Source organism: Leucopleurus acutus (assembly GCF_964270905.1).
Source record: "Leucopleurus acutus genome assembly, chromosome: 21".
Lineage (NCBI taxonomy): Eukaryota > Metazoa > Chordata > Mammalia > Artiodactyla > Delphinidae > Leucopleurus > Leucopleurus acutus.
In genome coordinates, this window is record NC_139163.1 from 20,765,863 (window position 1) to 20,787,287 (window position 21,425).

Genomic DNA, 21,425 nt, shown 5'->3' on the forward strand with positions numbered 1-21,425 from the left:
AAGATGATTTCATGTATAAAAATAATTATGATAATCATTAGCATTTGCGTGGTGCCGCAATGCTTATGAAGTGCTTTTACAGCATTATGTAATTTCGCAAAGGTGACGAACTAGCCCTTAGATACTATCTGATGCCATAATTAAGCCTCCATGCCAAACACTGAAAATTATATTATTGGATTTAGGGGACAGTAAAAAAAAAGAGAGGATTATTAATGCATTGAAAGGTAAAAAATCAGCCAAATTCATTGGCAGAGAAATTGATTCATTTGGCATTTTAGAAACTCAAGAACATATCTTGTAAAAGAAGCAGTTGGCCAATATTTTGATTTCATGGTGCTTGGCACTACTTATTTTTTAAATTCTTTTGGGCAGAATTTTTGATGTGCAATTATAACGATGAAGTTTGCTTACTGGGAACCAAAAGATTCACAAAATCAGGGGACATTTGATCCTTATTTAGAATTATCTGATGAAACCACTGAATGTAAGTAGAAGCATAGTTAGAGGGGAATTACGAGGAGCTGATCAATATTAAGTTTAAAACTCAGGTGTCTGCTTCCTAGCCGGAATCCAGACCGATGTGAAGAACGTTCATTACAGCCTATCTCCTTCCCACAAACACGACTAAAGGTTGGACTTTGTCCCGTAAACAGCCCAATCTGAAAACACAAGTGAGTTGATAAAACATAAATGTGAGTGAGACTTATCCTTGAGAATGGAAGAGAACCCTACCTGCCACCCCTCCTCCCCCTCCCTCCCTTTTCTGCCTCCTGCCCGGCCTTTCCTTCAAAACTGCAAGGGGACCTGGCTTGCCAGGGCAGGGGGACACGTTATTGACCAGAGCATCAGCCGAGCTCTACCAAGTCAAGTAACTGGATTACACAGGAAGCGAGAAACATCTAGACAGCCACGAAGGCAGCTCGAGAGCTGCGCGAGGGTGTCGTGGGCTCATTTGTAAGCCTTTCCAGATGTGGCTGCCGCGCGGGCCTGGCGGCCGGCCAGGCGACCGCCTGCAGTCGGCGCTCCCTGGGCAACTGCGCGAGCCCAGCCGCAATGCCGGGCTCCTGAGGGCGCAGGGCTCGCGCGCGGCTCGCTCGCCCCCGGGCCCGGCGCGCACGCAGCCCGGCCGCCTGGCACGGCGACAGCCCGCAGCCGGGGAGGGACCTCCGCAGGAGCGGCCCCGAGGGATGGTCGCTGCGCCAAGGCTGCGCTGAAGTCCTCTGCAGCTGCGGCGGATGGGGGACCCCGAGGCCAACGTGATGGCGCGGTCCCTGAGAGCCCCTCTCCGGAGGTCCTTCAGTGATCACATCCGAGACTCCACGGCCAGAGCCCTGGATGTCATTTGGAAAAACACCCGAGACAGACGGCTGGCAGGTGAGGGGTGAAGGGTGGAGGGTGAGGACGAGAGGTTTGAAAAGCAAAACAATGAAATACACAGGCACAGTTATTAACTCGGATAATTCATGATCTCATCAGCTGGATAAAGTTCATCACTGTCATGGCAATGATTTCAATCTCCCTTGTTCTGGGGCTTAACGTTTCTGGAGTGGGTTTGTTTTTTGTTTTTGTTTTCGTTTTTTAACTCCAATGCCTCTCTGATTTCTGGTCTTGTTATTTCTAGATAAGGTTTTATGAGAGGTTTTGTGGGGTTTTGTGTTTTTTTTTAACCTTGAAAAGAAAAGCAAGGTCCTTTGAAATGTCAGGAAATCAGTGGTGATGAACAGCACCAGGCAAAAGCACCGAGGTCTGTTCGGCTGGTGAGGGTCGGCTGTGGAGCTTGTCTGGCGGAGGTGGCCTGGCGCGAGCAGGAGGGGGGCCTGGGAGGCTGAGTGGCAGGGGAGTAATGTGCCCTGCCTGGTGAAAGCCTGCTGGTATTTCCTCTGGCAGCCCGGGGCTGCTCTGAGGTCCGAGAGGGTGTCAGGTATGCTAGAGGCAGGCGTTTGAAATATAATAAAACATAAATACAGTGTGTAGTTCAAACATTCTAGGGCTCATGTGACAGCCACCAAATGGCAGACTGTTTGAAAGGGTACATTAAGGCAAAGGGAACTTCTGCTTGATTCTGGTATTAAGCATATTCATAAATTGATTAAAAGAATAGCATCCCGCAATAAAAAAAAAACCTCTCCGAATCCAGGGAAGGTATCCCAGTAGTGTTTAATGGCTCCTTCCTGTTTGCTAAGTCTCTATACTTACGTCATTTGCATAGATGGGTCAAAGATTGTGTTTTCTTAACCTTCTTGGTTAATCCAGTTGTTTTTCCATATATTGAATGAAGTTCTGAATGGTTAAAAATATTAGATGTGGCGTCCAAGTGTCAGTCCATATTTCCGTGCTGTGTGTTCTTGATAAAAGGCCATTTGACTTGGACCTAGTTGTCCTGACATTACTTGAAGAGGTGAAAGTTAAGGTTTGTGATTGTGATAAAGCAGGTTAGGAAGATAACATATCTTTGTAGGCTATAAATTTGTCCCAAATGCTCATGAATATCTTTCTCTTTCTTAAACTAAACCCTATTGCCCAGGACTGGGAGAGAGTAAACAATGTCAAGCCTACCATAAGGTAGGGGAGAGAGTAAAATATTTTAAATTTAATCATTTTATTATGGCTTTAGAGTAAAATGTGATACCTTAAAGAAATCCAACTTTACAATAAGTGGGTTTTAAGGTAGATTTAAGGGATAGCAATTTCCAGTTGGCCAGAGGAAGTTTAAGACATAAGATATGAGAGTATAAAATTCATGACTGTAATTGGTTGAGCCTTGGACAAAAAATAAAAATTGTTGCTTCACTGTTGTTTTTCTTGATAAATCCATCGTCCCAAATGGAAAGATTCCACAAATAATGCCTTATTAAAGATAACACAAAACTATCTTATTGTAGCTTGGTGTTTTGATTTGAGACTAAGGTTGATTCAGTCTTGCTTCCCAGACCTCCTCTTAAATTTTCATAAATGAAGAGCTTTTGACAGCTGTTGACCTCTTTAAAAAAAAAAGATACTATCCCTGGAAAGTTGCTGTCTCTGCCTACTCAGTTATCTGTTATATATTGAGGATCTGTATGGAGTCCAAAATATAGCACTGAATGAAGAGCACTTAGAGAAAAATAGTTCTTTTTACATGTGATGAAAAATTAAACATTTCCCCAGCTCTAACAGCAAGTAGGACTTTTGCTTCAGGCCCACTGAAGGAAGAAGTTCTTTGTATTTCCAGGTTTCTCTAAGACAAATATGACCTCTTTGGTGATTCACACAGTAGAATATCCAGACATGATACTTGAAAAGAAAGGACTTTGGCTACCACAACTGCCTCTGATTACTGGGGACTTGGACTCTTTCTGTGTTCTGTCTTATCCTAGGCTCATAGCTCAATCAAGTGGAGACCCTTCTGGTGCACATCCAGACCTCAAGACAACTTACTTCTATCCTTTCCCTCAAACTTCTCCTCTGCACCCCACCCTCTCACTGGACAAAGGCTAAGTATTAGCTGTTAATTATCCACAAAAAGCCACTTCTCTAAACATCAGATCCAATCTTTATTTTACATCACACCACTTTGCCCTCTCTTGCAGAATGGAGAGCAGTAGAAAGTCCAAACCTCCTGCTACTCTTATGTTGTGAAATTAATGAGATGACAGGTAAAACATGTTTGGAAGCCTCTGGAGGGAAATACTTCTGTTAATAGTACCTGGAATGTTGTTTCCATGATGATTGTTACCTTGATGACTTTCACCAAGTTTCTCAAAAACTAACCTGAGATTTCAGTTTCTTTCAGAGGTTTTACCTGACTGGACTGTTTGACCATGAGACAAAGTTTTGTTTCCTTGTTAGGTATTTTCTCTCTCAATCAATTTACCTCTCTATTTTTCTCTGTCTCTCTCTCTTTCACACACACACACACACACACACACACACACACACACCCTACATAACTTAGAAGTTCCCAGTTCTTCTACCCCAAATGGTGTTATGTACGCAAACCATCATTTACCTCTGCTTGCCTTAAACTTCCTTATGTATAAAACAAGGATTCCGTCTGTTATTTTTAAGGATTCACAGCCTTATATAAACAAAATACAGAATTGCTGCTAGGGAAAGGCCTTCTAGTCATGAGGAGTGATGGAACAGACTGTCTTAACTGCATCTTCCTTTATATGTAATTGTTATGTTCTGCCTACCCACAGCCCACAGGGATTCTCTTACTCCTGTTCCCTCTGCAGCCATTATTCCTAAAAGCATAGGATGGCACTGTGTTTTCAGGCAATAAGAACTTTGAGGTTAACAGTGGGTGACAGATGGGGCCGACAACCATCCTCTGGGCAAACTGTGCGTCTTTCTTACATGTCTGCTGTGTCCTTGCCACTCCTTCCCTTGGGCACAAGGACATCTTGGCTCCAGGGAGCATTTTATTCCTGAAAACCTGTCACCCCTTAATCCTTTCATATAGGACTTCTTCACCTTTTTTGTGCCAATGGATCTCTTTAGCATTCTGGTGAAGCATATGAACCACCTCTCAGAAAAGTATTTTTAATATATAAATAAAAGATATAGAGTTACAGCAGAAACCAATTAGAATGAAATATAGTGATCAAGGTGTTCAAACCAAAATTTTCTGATATGGCGATGTAAGATGAATGAATTCTGTAACAGGATAATGTGTTCAAAATATAGGGAAGTAAATGTAAATTTGATGTTTTTTAAAGATAGCAGCGTGAAGATTGTTACTGCAGCTATAATTAATAGCATTAAACTGAACAGTCATCTTTGATTCGTCTCCTTGTCACCGACCATTATAGTAGAGAGGAAATCCTCGGGAACAACATCCATATCTAGGTGACCAACATGCAAATCTTCAGCTTTCCTGTTTAGCGGCTGAATGGGGCCGGCAGCATCCCATGAACATCTGTGGAGAAAAAAACTGCAATCATGTATGTTCTGGAATGGGTTTGACAGCTACCATAACTGTGGAGGAGAGAAGAATGTAAATGAGATTTTGTGATATCTGCAACAAGTGTAATGTGATTTGGAAAAGTCGAATTTCTATTGGTGACAAAGTCACAGGACAGCTAGTACCATCGTGTGTGCAGGGACGGCAGTTTGTCAGCATTCATAATTGGAAGAAATGCTACCTTTCAATTAAAGTTTAGTGACAATAAAAATGTAATTTTTCCTCCTCCAAGTTCATGGACACCTTGAAATCTATCCATAGACCCTAAATTAAAAATCCCTGCTTAATACTTACTGTGGCTTTCAAATACTTATAGTCAAAAATTCTTATAGCCTGAGATGCTGGGCTGTCTTACATGAGATGGCTGGAATTCTTTGGTGTATATTTGACAAAGCTCCACAAACAGGTTTGGACTGACGCACCAATAGGACTGCCTCTAAGGAAAAAAGAAAAGAAACTAAACTTCAGATGAGAAAAACAGAGAGGGACTGAAAGTAAGGCAAAAGCCAGAAGACACATGCCGCTTTCGTCAATTTGGAAAGTGGAATGAATAAATAAACCAAAAAGAAATGAAGTATTAGTTCTTATTTAAAAACATCTAGTAAGGTAAGAACAACTGCTATAGTGTTGTTTTTTAAAACACTGATTTTTAAAAAAGTATTCAATCTATTCTCTCTATTAGGGAAACATAAGGAGAAAAAAATCTAAACACCTCAACATGTTATGAACACGTGTCACTAGTTCCATTGCTAAACATTGAAGAGGAGGAAGAGAAACTGAATTGCCTATGAAGAAGTTAGGAAAATTTAGACCAGTCTCAATCCAGGTGATATTCAATGGACATAAAATAAATGCTTCAAGTATATACGTTAGATTGGACCCTCCTCCCACCCCTGCTCCTGGGGGTATTTTGTTGGATGTTCAGCATCTTCTGTCTTTTGTGAAATAGATTTTTCCATTTCAGCTGACCAGGTCTCCAATTCACCAGCAAAAAGAATGCTTAACATACTGTGCAGTATATTGGCTCCGAATTCAGTAGGGCATCAAGAATTCTGGGCCATTTCCCATGACAGGCAACCACAAACACTGACTCCTGTGAACTGTTTTCTGCTCATTGGTTCACCATGAAAAGCAAGTAAGGGCAAATAGAATGCCTTTTAACCAAGAGTGATGTATGCCTCAAAATATGCAGGCTCCTCCAGTAAACAAAGACTTCTCTAGAAGAATGCAACACGATAGAACATTTCAAAGGGCCTGAGAGACAGCCATTAATGATGCTTCATGAGACACGGTCACATTTCTGGAGGGTGGATATGAGCATGTATTAAATTAGATGTGACTGTTTCAATAAAAAGAGAAGCATGTTGATGTTGAGGCCAGCTTTGATGAGAGGAAATATACTATAGTGGCTGAGAGAGCTGGCTGTGACATCAGACTGCCTGGGTTTGAATCCTGGTTCTTGTACTGGGTAACTTTGGGCAGGTCTGTTCCTCACCAATATAAAAAGGATGAAAACAGTACCTGTGTCATGAAATTATTTTAAGGACCATATGAGCTACTATGCAAAGTACTCAGAAAAGTCATTGGCGTAAGTAAACCCTCCATCAGTTTTGGTTGGTCTGACTTCTCTTTTCCTTATGCCCTGCTTGCAAGGAAGCTTCACCACTATAGTGTGACACTGCTATAATTTGCCTAAGCCTTTTGGGCAAAAGTAGTTCAACAAGTCCAAAAAAATGAAAAGAAAAGGTAACATTTCAATGGAAATGGGATTTACTTCTGTACCTGCGGGGCAAAACAAAGAAGAATCTAATGAAGGTGACTTTTGTGCAGACCGTGTTGAAATCCAAAATGAAGTGACTAGAGAATAACTGTTTTCGCACATTGATGAGGGAATCAGTCCTCGCATATGACTTTGTCAGGCTAGGTATACGATATCTGAGAGTCTTCCCAAGCGAGTTGGAACCTGCTTTGAAAATTGCTCTGTAGATGAAGGCAAACATGGGACAGAGCAGCGGTACCAGCAGGTGAGATTTCAAGCACGTGGCCCAGCTCTGGGATGGGAAGAAGTGTGTTCAACACCAAGGCTGCCACTTGAAGGGATATTTCTCACGCCTCTGTTTCTGGAGCAAAACTTCTGTCACTTTCTTCACTTAAAATCGTATGTAGGAACAGTCTGCATAGTTTGCCAAAGGTCACTATAATTACACAAATGGGATGTGTCCAAAGTCAAAGGCTTAATAGAAGGGATATATTAGTCACAGGTCTGCCTAAGCATCAGAAGCTATATCATGAAGCCAAAACTGGATTTAAAAGAACATTCCACTGGAAGGTCTCTATTCCAGAGAAATGATTAAGGAGTAGATTGAAGTTAAGCTTGCCATTGTATGTGTTTTTCAATTTCTGGTTCCCGTCACTTAATAATAATCTGCCATTCTTGAAGAAAGAGGATGTGCTGTCCAGAAGGCATGTGCTGGAGCCGTTTATTTGTGATGATGATGGGTTTGCATTGATCCTTCTCTGCTCTTCCCGCATTGCTTGTGAACAACCACTGATATTTTTGAAGCATTTGGTTGGAATTATTGATGAAGACCTAACCATGGAAGAAAACCAAAGTTACACATCCCTTTAATAATCAAACTCACAACTATAGTGCTACTGTTGCTTTTCTCAGGCATAGCCAAAGACTAAGCAGCTAATACAAACTAAATTGTTTTGTAATATGAACTAAACATGACACCCAGCCGTAGGTGGTTATTATCATTGGATGCATTCTTTATGACAAATAATATCATAACAATAATTAAGTTGTCATTTGATTGCCTACTAAGTGCCAGAATCTGTGCTGAGAGCTCTAAAGGCATGTTCCCATTTAATCTTCAAAATAATCCTGAGAGGTATAGACTGCTATTTTTATCCCCATTTAAGCTAGGGTATTTTTGGATAATACCTTAAAAATCCATTCGTGGGTGTCCACGGACAAAACTCAGTAACATCCAAATCTGCCCATAATTATTAATTAATCTCACAAATATTTATTGAGAACCTATCGTACACAAAACACTGTGCTAGGCACCAAAGGACAAACAAGACAGACACAGTCCTTATCTGCCAGCCATGAAGATGACATCTGAATTCTACCTTTGAATTTAAGAGGGGCCCAGCTTGGGCAGTGTGAGCCCCATGTTATTAAGGAAGAACTATGTAGTGTCTCTTGGACACTGAGGGGAGTCTGAAGCTCATCACTGATTTGATCTTTAAACCAGTGACTCTCGGGGGGTGAGAAAAGACACACTTGGAAGGGGCAGTGATGGGAAGAGCACTTGTAGCTTTTAAAAATATACACGATTGATTTATTGTTTTCATAGTGCAAACTGCATCTTACAAAATGCTGAAGATAGAGAAATCGTGGGTGGGTGGGAGGGATGGGACATGAGCATAAAGGTTGAGAAACATGTTTAAACTGCTCTGCGCATCCCTGTGGGCCCAGCTCCTCTCATGAGCAGAGTAACCTGTAAACATAAATCAATAAATCAAACCATCGGTGGGTGCCCCCGTGGAGCCAGGGAGACCCTCTCTGCAAAGAAGGATCAGACAGATGAGTGCATCTTTCCTAAAGAACTGGCCATTCTTTTTATGGGACAAAAACTTGTTACTTCCAAAGTGCTATGAGGTCATATCTTTAATCATTGTTTTAAGAGGAGATACTGACCTTTTTAGAGAGCTGAAGTGTACTAAAGTTTAAAATATATTACTATCTAAAACAGGGTGCTTTTTTTGACTGATTCAGAAATTAGAATGAACTAAAGTTGGAGATTGTGCTTTAAATAGTTTCGTTTATTGCCAAGATAGGTCTCAGATTTCAATATACATGGGCTATAGACCTGAAATAGATTGTCCTAAGTCTTTTGTTATTTCACAGAATTTCTTATGGAACCAATCTGGAAGTAAGGACATCTTTTCTGCCCATAATAACTTTGAGAGATATTCCTATTTTGGATCTTTTTTTAAAAAAGAAAAATGATAGATGAGTTATTAAAACTATGACATAATTATTATATTCTTAAATGTTTACCAGTCACCAAGGTTCTGTCACACTCTGAGCAGAAAAATACTTGAGATAATAGAATTTGAGGATTAAGTATTCAATCATAGTGAAGCAATTCTATATTTTCATATATATAAAATGATCTCAAAAAATTCTAGTTCATTTCAGATCAGTGACATTCTAGATTGCTTTCAGTAGTTTGAAAATCAATTATCTACTGAATGCAAAGGTTAATTAAATCAATGAGAAAATCACCAAAGAAGATATGATTTGTATTAGTACTTCTTTTATCAGCTTCCACATTTTAATTAAAGCATGTTTTGAATACTGACAATATGTTCATATATCATGGCCTTGTTTTTCTTAGAAGTGACTTCACTAATGTATTCCAAAGAATATAGTTAATTGTGGCATCTTACTGTTCCCAGATAGAGAGGCCAAAGGATGAAAGAAAGCAGGAAAATTTTTAAGGTTGAACGTTTCATTTTCAAATAAGGGTCCTTAGAAACAGAGAAAACATGAGACGTGGCTCAGACACTGTACAATCAAGAAGGCAGACAGCATCCACTGAAGCAAAGAGTAACAGAGGGTTTTTATACTGGATGGGCATAACCTTGTACTAACTACAAATTAGCTAATATTGATTGTGCACTGAGTATAATGCTATGTGGTAGAAAAGATAGAGATAAATTCAAAACTGTCTCCGAACTTCAGTAGTCTAGAGTCTATTTGGCAGGAAAGAAGTACCCTACAGAGAAAACTAGCCTCTAAGGCATGGTGTCCCCCCTCCTTCCTTCCCTCCTTTTTTCTTCCCTCCCTCCCTCTTTACCTTTCTCCCTCTCTCCTCTCTTCAGCAGGAACCGACTGCTGACCCAAGTTCATTATAACAAAGGATATCCACACTATTTCATCATTACTGGTTTTTCTGTACTTTGGTATTCATGCTCATTTGTATCCCAATGAACATTATTTATAAGTGAAAATTTCCTTGACGTAACTAACTTTTCAAGTCATAATTATCACTTTCTCATTATTTCACATGGAAATGAAAACATTTGAATCATTGCAGAGAAGAGCCTCTGTGTCACTATGAGGATGTGACGGTAGTAGGGTGTGTGTGTATGTGTGTATGCCAGGAGGGTGGTAAATACAGGGATTACATATTGAAAATGTTTTTCACATTAGCGTTGGTATGTTCAGCCAGGTAAGCTATTTGGATGTTTCTCAACATTTGAAACAATTCTCATGCTAGTAACTGGACTGATTTCACCTGGTTGCTTCCTCCAGTGAATAAAAATAAAAGCATAAAGGACTCCACCATGATTTTACTCCAGTATAGGCTGGGAAGCAGTAAGGTTTGCCATTTTTTGAGACAGTTATTGACCCACATCTTGCATTCAGTATAACACAGATGTGTTCCAGGTCGAAAGTTCAATAAGAGCTTGAGAGTGGCAGCCAGGAAATGGAGAGAGCAGAAGGCCATTTTTATGACTTGCTGAGATACTGACCCAGTCTCCTCATTATTTGACAGTAAAAATATCTTCGGGTTGAACTCAGTATCCTGACAGAGGGGTGTCAGTTTTGATCCTCTCCTGCAGGAATCTCCAATCAGTAAACTATTTCAGTCAAGAACTGAAACGCTATTAATAAAAAACAAATTAACAACTTCTAGACAATGGAAATCAGCAGGACATAGCCAAAAAACCCATGGCATATTATTGCTTGCTGAAAATCTCGCCTGGTGATCTCTGAATATCCTAACACCACAAATCACTTTTCTCTCTCTTCCCTCTCTGTCTCTTTAGAGGATTTATTATTAGTATGAACACATCTAGGCAGTTGTGCACACACACACACATACACACACACACACACACACACACACCCTCAGGAAGCCATGACTTCAGGGAACCTCTCTTCATAAAAGATTAAGGAGTCCTGATTTACAGGATGCCGATGTAAAAGTCACAATGTAGCATCTGGTTGTTGACAACTTGGAGTGGGGGCAGGGGTTCAACTCGTTTAATGATGTCTAGACTTTGTTTTATCTTTCAGATTTTTTGTGACATATTTAGTTTTTTGCAGACAACTCTCAAATCACTGACTCAGCATTCAGTGTGGTTCCGTTTATCATGAGCCATCATCTCTAATCTGGTTTTGAATAGCAGGATGTTGTAGGTCCAGATTGAAGTGTGACCTCTGAATGTTTTCCATTCGTGCTTGATTACTATATCCTAGAGGTCTAGACAGTGTTATTGGTTTCTCACCAACATAAACATCTGGCAAAAAAAAGAGAGAACTAAACCAGATGAGTAAGGACATTCCTAATATACCTTTACAATATGCTATATTTAAAGTAAAACTTTTGAAAACGAACCCCATCTCAGGTTGAAAAGGATGCCATCAAATGTATTGCTTTTCAACTCAGATAAGGCAGACTTTGGACTATAAGTTTTCACTGATGGAAACAAGTTAGAACATGTAACTTTCAGACTGCAATAGAAACATCTTTCCTTTGTGCTATTACAAGAAGCTAGAATTTCATTTAGTGAATTCCAGCCAAATGAAATTAGCACGCGCATGTTGACTCATGTGTAGCTCCTGGGTGGACAAATGAGATGACAAACCAATGGGGGTGAGAAGGGAGTGATGGGACCAAACCCAGAGCAATGTGGGTATGAGTATGATACCAGGCCTTCTCAAGTCTTATTTTATGTGGGTAGATTTTCGTATTCTAAGAGTTATTGATTTATTGGAACTATGCAGAGGGCTTATTTAAGAGCCAGAACCCAACAGAGTGGAATATTGTGCCACTGAGTTATAGGGAAAGACTGAGGCCCTTTCTTTTATGCTGGGGCTATAGACCACATGCAACCAAACACCAACAAAATTTGCCTGCAGCCAGGAGCACCAGGGTGGAAAATGTAGAGGGGTGACAAGACAACCCAAAGTGTTTGCCTTGTGTCCTTTGTATGCAGATGGCACTGATAGCAATACTATGAGAACAACACTGGAAATGTTACACATAGGATATTGTAAATTTATAAAATGTACGTTCAGTAATGAATTCCAACTTACGTACGACATCTTGTGCATAATATTGATTCTTTCTTCTTCTCTTTTGGCTAGGGTAAGAATAGAGAAAGTTTCCTTCAGTGATACATATAAATTGATGACTTAAAACCCAGGCTGTGTTTCCAGCCAAAGCTCTTTGGCACAGGATAATCATTGCACAACTGAAGGTAAACATGGAGGGTAAACCTCAGAAAAATGATTTCAAAGCGGAGCCTGAAAATCTATCGTAAATGCCCTTTTGCCCCATTTAAGACAGTAACAACAGTCTGTGACTGGCCACTCTGCTCATACCCCAAGGATTAGCTGCCACATCAGAGCCAAGTGTTAATAAGCTGGGAAAGGGGAAAAAATAAACATTTAATTTTTTTAAAAAAAAGAAAGAAAGGAAAATAAGAAAATGGAGTCTGGGAAGGGCCCTAACAGGGAGGTGAGGGTAAACCCCCGCCCGCTGATGCCACCAGGATGGATGGGTCAAAACAGCGCACCCACCTTCTCAGCCACCGCCACACACATTCCGAGTTCCCATTCTTGTGAGGTCAGTTCGCAGAAAATGTTTTGATTTCTGTGACCCAGAGCACGACTCCCACTTTGCCCGTGAAGTATTCCCGGAGTGAACCTTCCGTGGCCTTCCGTGCTCATTAATCCCACCACCGACCCACACAGACCCCGACTCCAGCTGATTTTGTGACTGTCTGCTCTTTTTCTTTACCCAATTTGCACTGAAAGTGAGCTACTGAGTTGAGTCAGCTCAGAATGCATAATCTGTCCTGTGTGTGCCTGCTTTCTTGTCCTTGTTCCATATTCTTCTCCCTACTCAGACTTAAAGTATTTTAACTGATTAATAAAACACCATGACATGAGCTATCCACTTGTCTCTACATAAAAGTGCATGCTTTTGAATCACAATTACTTATGTAACGTCTCTGCTTTTAAAAGGAGTCTAGGAAAATGACATTTTGCAACTTTTATTACAGTGGAAAAAAGCTGACCCAGATCTTGGACCAGCTGAGCTCAAAGGGTCAAAAGCCAAGTGCTTTTATTAACTTTTTAAGAGTAGGTAATCCTTGCTCACTTTGAAGACTGAAGCATGTACTAATTGCTTTTGTAAAATGAAGGTGAGGTTGCTTTAGCTAATGGTCCATGCAGTCCTACCCTGGGACATTTGATCACAGTGTCTCATGTGGCTTTAAGTTGCTGTTTTCATAACATACTCGTTTTTTTGATTAGAAAGAGTTCAGGTAACATTTGAAATCAGTACCTTTGCTTTCCAAAACTCTTTTGTCCAAAAACATCTTTAGATATGTTATCAATTAACTAATAGCAAGATTATCATTATTAAATATTTTAGACATACAAGAAACCCATGTATCAACCACTAACTAAAGTAATAAAACATTAAAGCTACTGTTTTAACATTTTTAATTTAAAATTACTGCATGCCCCTCCTGGATCCCATTCCCTCCCTCCACTTCCTTCCCAACTCCCCCTGAAATTCCAATCCTGAATTTAGGATTTAATCATTCCCGTGCTGGTTTTGTACTCTTACTACGTATGTAAGTAACCCAAAACAATAGTAATTATTGTTTTGCACATTTAGAAGTTTTAAGTGGGACCATACTGCAAATATCCTTCTGCAACACATCTTGCTCAGAATTATATTTTTGATTATATTTTTTATCAATTAAATTTTTATTGAAATACAGTTGATGTACAATATTATATACAGGTGTGCAGTGTAGTGATTCACAATTTTCAAAGGTTATACTTCATTTATAGTTATTATAAAATGGTGTCCATATTCCCTGTGTTTTACAATATATCCTTGTAGCTTATTTTATACTTAATAGTTTGTATGTCTCCCCTGGTAACCACTAGTTTGTTCTCTATATCTGTGAGTCTGTTTCTTTTTTGTTATATTCACTAGTTTGTTGTGGTTTTCTTTTTGATTCCACATATAAGTGATATCATACAGTATTTGTCATTCTCTGTCTGACTTATTTCACTTAGCATAATACCCTCCAAGTCCATCCATGTTGTTGCAAATGGCAAAATTTTATTCTTTCTTATGGCTGAGTAGCCATCCATCCATCCATCCATCCAATACCCTCCAAAATACCATCCATCCATCCAATACCCTCCAAGTCCATCCAATACCCTCCAAATACCATCCAAGTCCATTCACTTAGCATAATACCCTCCAAGTCCATCCACCCTCCAAGTTTTCTTTTTGATTCCACATATAAGTGATATCATACAGTATTTGTCATTCTCTGTCTGACTTATTTCACTTAGCATAATACCCTCCAAGTCCATCCATGTTGTTGCAAATGGCAAAATTTTATTCTTTCTTATGGCTGAGTAGCATTCTACTGTATATATATACCACAGCTTCTTTATCCGTTCATTTGTTGATGGACACTTAGGTTGCATCCACATCTTGACAATTGTAAGTAATGCTGCTATGAACACTGGGGTGCATATATCTTTTTTAATTACTGTTTTTGTTTTTTCTGGATATATACTCAGGAGTGGAATTGTTGGGTCATATGTTATTTCCATTTTCAGTTTTTTGTCTTTGTTTTTTATTTTTGGCTGCGTTGGGTCTTCGTTCTGCGCGCCGGCTTTCTCTAGTTGCAGAGAGCGGGGGCTACTCTTTGTTGCAGTGCTCGGGCTTCTTATTGCAGTGGCTTCTCTTGTTGTGGAGCACGGGCTCTAGGCGCACGAGTTTCAGTAGTTGTGGCACGTGAGCTCAGTAGTTGTGGCTCACGGGCCCTAGAGTGCAGGCTCAGTAGTTGTGGCACATGAGTTTAGTTGCTCCACGGCATGTGGGATCTTCCTGGATCAGGGCTTGAACCTGCATTGGCAGGCGGATTCTTAACCACTGCGCCACCAGGGAAGTCCCCCATTTTCAGGTTTTTGAGGACTCTCCATGCTGTTTTCCACAGTGGCTGCATCAATTTACATTCCCACCCACACTGTGTATAGGGGTTTCCTTTTCTCCACATCGTTGCGAACATTTGTTTTTTATGTTCTTTTTGATGATAGCCATTCCGAAGGTGTAAGGTGATATCTTGTGGTTTTGATTTGCATTTCCCTGATGACTAACAATGTTGAACATCTTTTCATGTGCCTATTGGCCATCTACATTTCCTCTTTGGCAACATGTCTATTCAGGTCTTCTGCCCATTTTTTAATCAGGTTGCTTGGTTTTGTTTTTGTTTTGATGTTGAGTTGTATGAGCTGTTTATATATGTTGAGTGTTAACCCCTTATCAGTCATATCATTTGCAAATATTTACTCTCTTTCATTATGTTGTCTTTTTGTTTTGTTGATGCATAGCTTAAAAGCTATGCAAAAGCTTTTAAGTTTAATTAGGTCCCATTTGTTTATTTTTGCTTTTATTTCCTTTGCTTTTGGAGACACATCAAAAAAAAATATTGCCAAGATTTATGGCAAAGAGTGTTCTGCCTATGTTTTCCTCTGAATTATATTATTCAGGTTGAAACATAAAGATCATTTATTCTTACTACTATTATATGAATGTGCTGTAATTTACTTATTCATCCTCCTGTTGGAAGGCATTTAGGTTGTTTCCAGTTATGCACTATTACAAGCACTTGCTATTAGGAATGAATACTATTGTTTACACCTCTGTGTACATATATATAGAAGTTTCTCTATGACACAGTAATTCATCTAAGGATGGAATTTCATAGTAAGATATGCACATCTTATGTGGCCAAACTGTTCAACATGTATTACACACCCACCAATAGTATATAAGAATACCCAATATAGAAGAGAATTTTTCAAGTACTATAAAAGTCATAGAATATTTACTTTAAAAAAAACACAAATGTAAATAGTATAGATATTAACAAAGTCAAATTTATATATATATATAAATATGCATATATAGATACACATAAATATGTGTCCATATATATATACATGGTCATATACATATATAAATTTGTATATCTCATATATAAGTACGTCATGAAGAGTTTTAAAATTATTAATAGAATTAAGCAAAGACTAGATAAATAAGGGTTGGAATGAAGCTTGTAAATAATAAATAATATTTCATTTTAGCATTGCTTTTTGGGCTAAATGTAATTAAGTATCTGTTTAAAGGTGACAATAAATGTCAAGTTCATTTATGCCTGTTCTGGGCCTGTATTGGGTACAGATGCTTCTTAGATAGGTGATGAGGATAAAAAATGGAAGGAGAGTCTGTCTGAGAATTAGAGGAAGCAAAAAAAAAATATTCAGAAATAATATTCTCACAATAACCTATATTAAGAAATGCTTAGGGGCTTCCCTGGTGGCGCAGTGGTTGAGAGTCCGCCTGCCGATGCAGGGGACATGGGTTCGTGCCCCGGTCCGGGAAGATCCCACATGCCGCGGAGCAGCTAGGCCCGTGAGCCATGGCCACTGAGCCTGCGCGACCGGAGCCAGTGCTCCGCAAAGGGAGAGGCCACAACGGTGAGAGGCCCGCATACCAAAAAAAAAAAAAAGAACACCCAACGGAATACCTCCTCTTCACCAAAAAAAAAAAAAAAAAAAAAAAGAATCCGTTGAAGGATTCCATGAAGACCAAGGGTTCTGTGGAATTAAGTGGGAAAACCTGGCATAGGGGACCAACTATTTAAATGTCACTGAAGAGCAAGTCTTTCCTCAAACAGTGGATAATTATCCTCAAGTGGAGGAAGCATTAATTTGCAAAAATAAGTTTTGATTTTATTTTTTCATTCTTCTCTGTTAAATGAGTAAAGTAGCAATACTTTATTTCTAAGATGTCTTTTGTAGGCAAAGCATCATGCTTTAGAATGATATGCATGTTAAAAATCGGTGTCTCTCCCTCGACATTTTCTCAGAGATACATAACTAAAGAGGGTTATTCACTTTTAAAGTTGAGACTGCTGAGTAAGGGCATGGTGACCACTGTGCATGCATTCATCCATCCACCTAGCAATCTTTCTTCTTATCGTATCGACAAGTTGGGAGCAGTGCACTGCATGGTATTGTGAAGATCTCAAATGTCATTGTGAAAATAGGCTCTTCAAAGTTGCCTGACAATATTGGTGAATTTACAGCTTTCTTAGTTAAATGATCTCTTTTCACGTTACTAAGTTGACCACAAGTCATTTCTTTGAGAACGTGAAATGCAGATGGAAACAAGCCATGCTTGTAAAACATGTGTTGATTTTCTTCATAATCACATGATTATCGATGTTTCTCCTTATTTTAATGACTTTTATCATTTCTCATGGAATATGTTCCCCTCAAGCAATTCTGTAAATTCTCTCTGTTCTTTTCTTCAAAATATAAACTCCATCTCTTCTTTGAAGTCTCCTAATTGCAGTTAGAACGTTTCTCTAATAACCATCATTTTTATACTAAATTTTCTTATTCAATGACAATCACCATCAAAATTATTATATTTTTAGCACACGTGGCATACTTGACATTTAGAACTAACACTCTCTCCCACAACTGTGGCACCCGTACCCCAAAAGAAGGGTCATGGAAGAAATTGTAGTGAAGGTTTTTAAGCTTTTATTTTAAAACTCAGAAAGAAGGTAAGACTGAAGTGTTTTCCTCAACTTCCTGATATTTAATTTTAGCTGGGCCCCTGACATGCAGTGCAGGGCTCTGCTCAGAGCTTCTCTTGCATTTTTATTTAATGCTTACATAAGACGATGAAGTAGATTCTGAAGTAGATTTATTAGCCCTGTTTTATCCTTGTTTTACAAATGAGGAAACATGTCCAGAGAGGTTAAGTAACTTGCCAAAAATCATGTAACATGTCCAAAATCGACAAGTTCTTCACTTTCTCATAAAACTTGTCTTTTCATCTCAGTTCATCGGTAACTTCTCTCTTCCTTCGTACCTCAAGTTCCTTCCATCCGCCAATCACGTCAGCTCTCCCTGCAAAATGCATGTGGAATCCGACCACCATCCTCAGTGCTACCGCCCTGGGCCAAGCCACCATCATCTCCAACCTGTATTCTTACCATCGCCTCTTAACTGGCCTCCCTACTTGTACCCCTGCCCCCCTCCAGTAAGGTATTCCAAACGTGGCAGCCTGAGGGATGTTTTTAAATATAAATTATGTCTCGTGACTCCTCAGCTCAAAACCCACCAGTGTCTTTCTCTCACACTTAGAATAAAATCCATCCTGTGGCCAAGAAGTCTTTACCTGACCTGGGGCCTGCCTACCTCTCCTACGTCTCCTTCTTATATTCTTCCCCCAGTTCACTCCTTTCCATGCACTCTGACCTCTGCTCTTCCTTGGCAGTTGCTGTTCCCTCATTCGGAAAACCTCTTTTTTCAGATAGTCACATGGCTCTCTCCCTCACTTCATTCAGGTCTCTGATAAATGGTACCTCGACTGAGAGGCCATTCTGGCTCATTCTATTAAAATCCCATTCTCCTATCAACCAATTACAATCCATTTATCCCAGTATGTTGTATGTGTGTTTATTGTCTCTCTTTCTCTCCTTCTAGAATCTACATTCTTCTTTGAAGCCAAAACCAAATGCACATACACATATTGCCAAATGCAGAAATGCATATATGAATATAATATATCAAAATATACAAGTACATTTTGTATAGAACCAACTAAAAGGAAAAAAAATAAGTATCAGGGAGTTGAGGCAAAACGTCTACCTCACATTCTTTCTCAATCAACTACACACTCAGAAGCCATTTGAATCAGTACCCTCCCCCTTGTACATCACATATATTGTTTTTTTGTGAATTATTTTTGGATTATATTCTTGCTTCTATGTTGATAATTCCTAAAGCTCAAAGTACCATATATATATAAATGATATGATAGTTACACTTGTATCCATCCAACATCAGTTGAGTCTTTCTCCTTTATCTATCTATCTGTCTATCTATCGATCTACACATCTAGCTAGCCAGCTAGCTAGCCAGCTTTATCTGCCCTGTCCTCACCTTTAAACTCTAATCCTCTATCTCCAACTGTCTACTGGACATGTCCAGTAAATGTTGGAGGTCTTGCAACATCAGATTAAACTCAACAATTGCAAGGTTAACCTCATAGCCTTCTATAGGTTGCCTCCCCCACCCTTCATCCCTCATACCACATCAGTGACCAAATCCTATCAAATCTGCCTTCTGTGTATCTCAGTGTCTGCCCCTTCCTTTCTAGTTCCACATCTACCATGAGGGCACAGACTGCCATTGTTTTTACATAGATAAAGTCTAACTATTCTTCTAAGCTTGTCCCTATGACTCCAGCATCTACCACTTCAATCCATCTTGCGTGACACTGCCATCTTCACTTTGTTACTGTTTTTGCTCAGAAACCTTGTGTTGTGCAATTTTCAGACTCACAACCAAAACACCTCTATGTGTTTGTGAAGGTCCTCTGTTATCTAGTCATCGTTTTCTCCTTATGTTCCACTAAAGCACTGTGTTCATTTGTCCTCCAACAAACGGAGCAGGATGCCCTAATCCAAGTCATCTCCACCTTTCAATTCTCTTGCTTTTATAACATTTAGAACAATGTCAGCCTTTACTGATGTTCATTTTATTTGCAGTCTTGTAACACAGAATTTTTAAATGTCTGTAATCAATTATATACTTCTTTTTATTTATTTCGTCTCTTTGTTCCTATTTCATATGTTAGTCTTCTCCACCCAGCTAGATGGGAATCTACTTGAACAGAAAAAAACATCTCTGGTGCTTGTATATAGCGCTGGTATGCACCCACCTAGCATACCAGTACTTTTTCTTCAGGCAGCATACACACACACACACACACACACACACACACACACACACACCAGTTCAAACAAGTCAACATCCCCATCACTTACTTAGAAGAAACAAGTTTACATGCCAATTCAAGTAGGGCAGGTGGGAAAAAAACAAAGGAAATATGATGGGTTTGGAGAGTTGTAAAATTTTTGAAGATTGTAGTATCTTTATCTTAAAAATAATAGTAATAATAAAAAGCACTGATTGCCTACACCCCACAGTCCAAGGCAGATTTACATGAGGCTAATGACCTTCAGAGTCCCTCACTTGCCCACATCCCTCTGAGGTCGTAAGGGAATCCTAGCACTGTGTTTAAATGTTTTGGTAAAATTTGTTAAATTAAGGTATTTCTAACTTCACTCAACTCGGATCATTACAGTTCATTATGATTCATGGCAGTGGTTTGTCTTTGGGCATTTGACATTCATAATTTCTTGTATTGGATAGTATTGGGGTGGCCAAGATCTTTCTTTAGAGTCATAATTTTCATGCCAAGTACCACTGGTGTAACTGAGTGGGCATTTTGTAATTATAATTTTTAAACTTTTTTATTTTGTCATTGTTTCCCTAGTTGCAAAATGAAATTGAGTGTTCTAAAGGTTAGCTCTAGACAGTCTCCTGTCCATTGGAGAAATCACAGGAATGAAATATCAGAAGAGAGAGAAACCAGTTTTCATTGAGGACCTGCTGTAGCCCAGTAGTTTACATGGGACATGCATCTCTCTGAGTGCTGCTACAGCCATCTAAGGCAGATAGCCTTTCCTCATTGACGAGTGAGCAAACTCAAGCCCAAACTGTTAAGCAACTTGTCAAAAGTCACATAACTAGTAAGAGTTTAAATATGGATGTGAGCTCAGTTCTCTTGAATCCCAAGTCCATGATGTTCCTATAACCTTATAGGAATGAAACAAAACTCAGGAAGCAAATATTATAAATAAATGGGGACATATGTGGGTAACCATTTTTAGAAACTAACAAAAGTCGAAATCGCTTCCTCTTTACATATTGTTTTCCATAGCATAGTTTTGTATACCAAAAGTAAAAATGTTATTTCTTTCCTTACTTCTGGTTGTCCTCTTGACCTGTTACTTCAAGAGATCCAGAGTAAAGCTACAGTTTCCTCTGTGAAGTCAAGGATTTATAATTTGTCAGTCCCTAAAGAAAAATGTGAAGGAGTAGTAGTTGAAAGATCTGAAGAGTTTGGAGTGTGACACTTAGACTATTTATCTTCAGGTACTGGAATGTTGTGTTTCTATCACCCTTGCACTTGTGATTTGCTGGGGCGATTCAAGTTGAGATAGCAACCACTCTAAAAGCAGTCTAAGTGAATTGAAACTTGCTGTGTTTCAGTAATTACTTAATTGTGGCTCCTTGGCATTTAACATCCTTAGAGAAGTCTGTTGTTGGTACTTACATATATTCTGTTTCAAGTTGACATTTCAATATTTCCCTCTTACATTGCCTTAGACACTTTGGTAGCTAGAAAACAGCTTTGCCATTGCTATGGTAAAATGCATACAGAGCATGCTACTCACCAAGCACATTATAAGAGTCAGA

General features: G+C 39.3%; 1 protein-coding gene across 1 annotated transcript in view; it reads left to right on the forward strand.

Annotated features, from left to right (window-relative positions):
- Positions 1-507: 507 nt before the first annotated feature.
- Positions 508-21,425, forward strand: part of LOC309977567 (rho GTPase-activating protein 7) — a 178,217-nt gene continuing 157,299 nt past the window's right edge. The window contains exon 1 of the mRNA XM_082863706.1: positions 508-1,377. Within this exon, the coding sequence (XP_082719832.1) occupies positions 1,239-1,377 (139 nt within the window). The 5' untranslated portion in view covers positions 508-1,238. The remainder of the gene's footprint in view (positions 1,378-21,425) is intronic.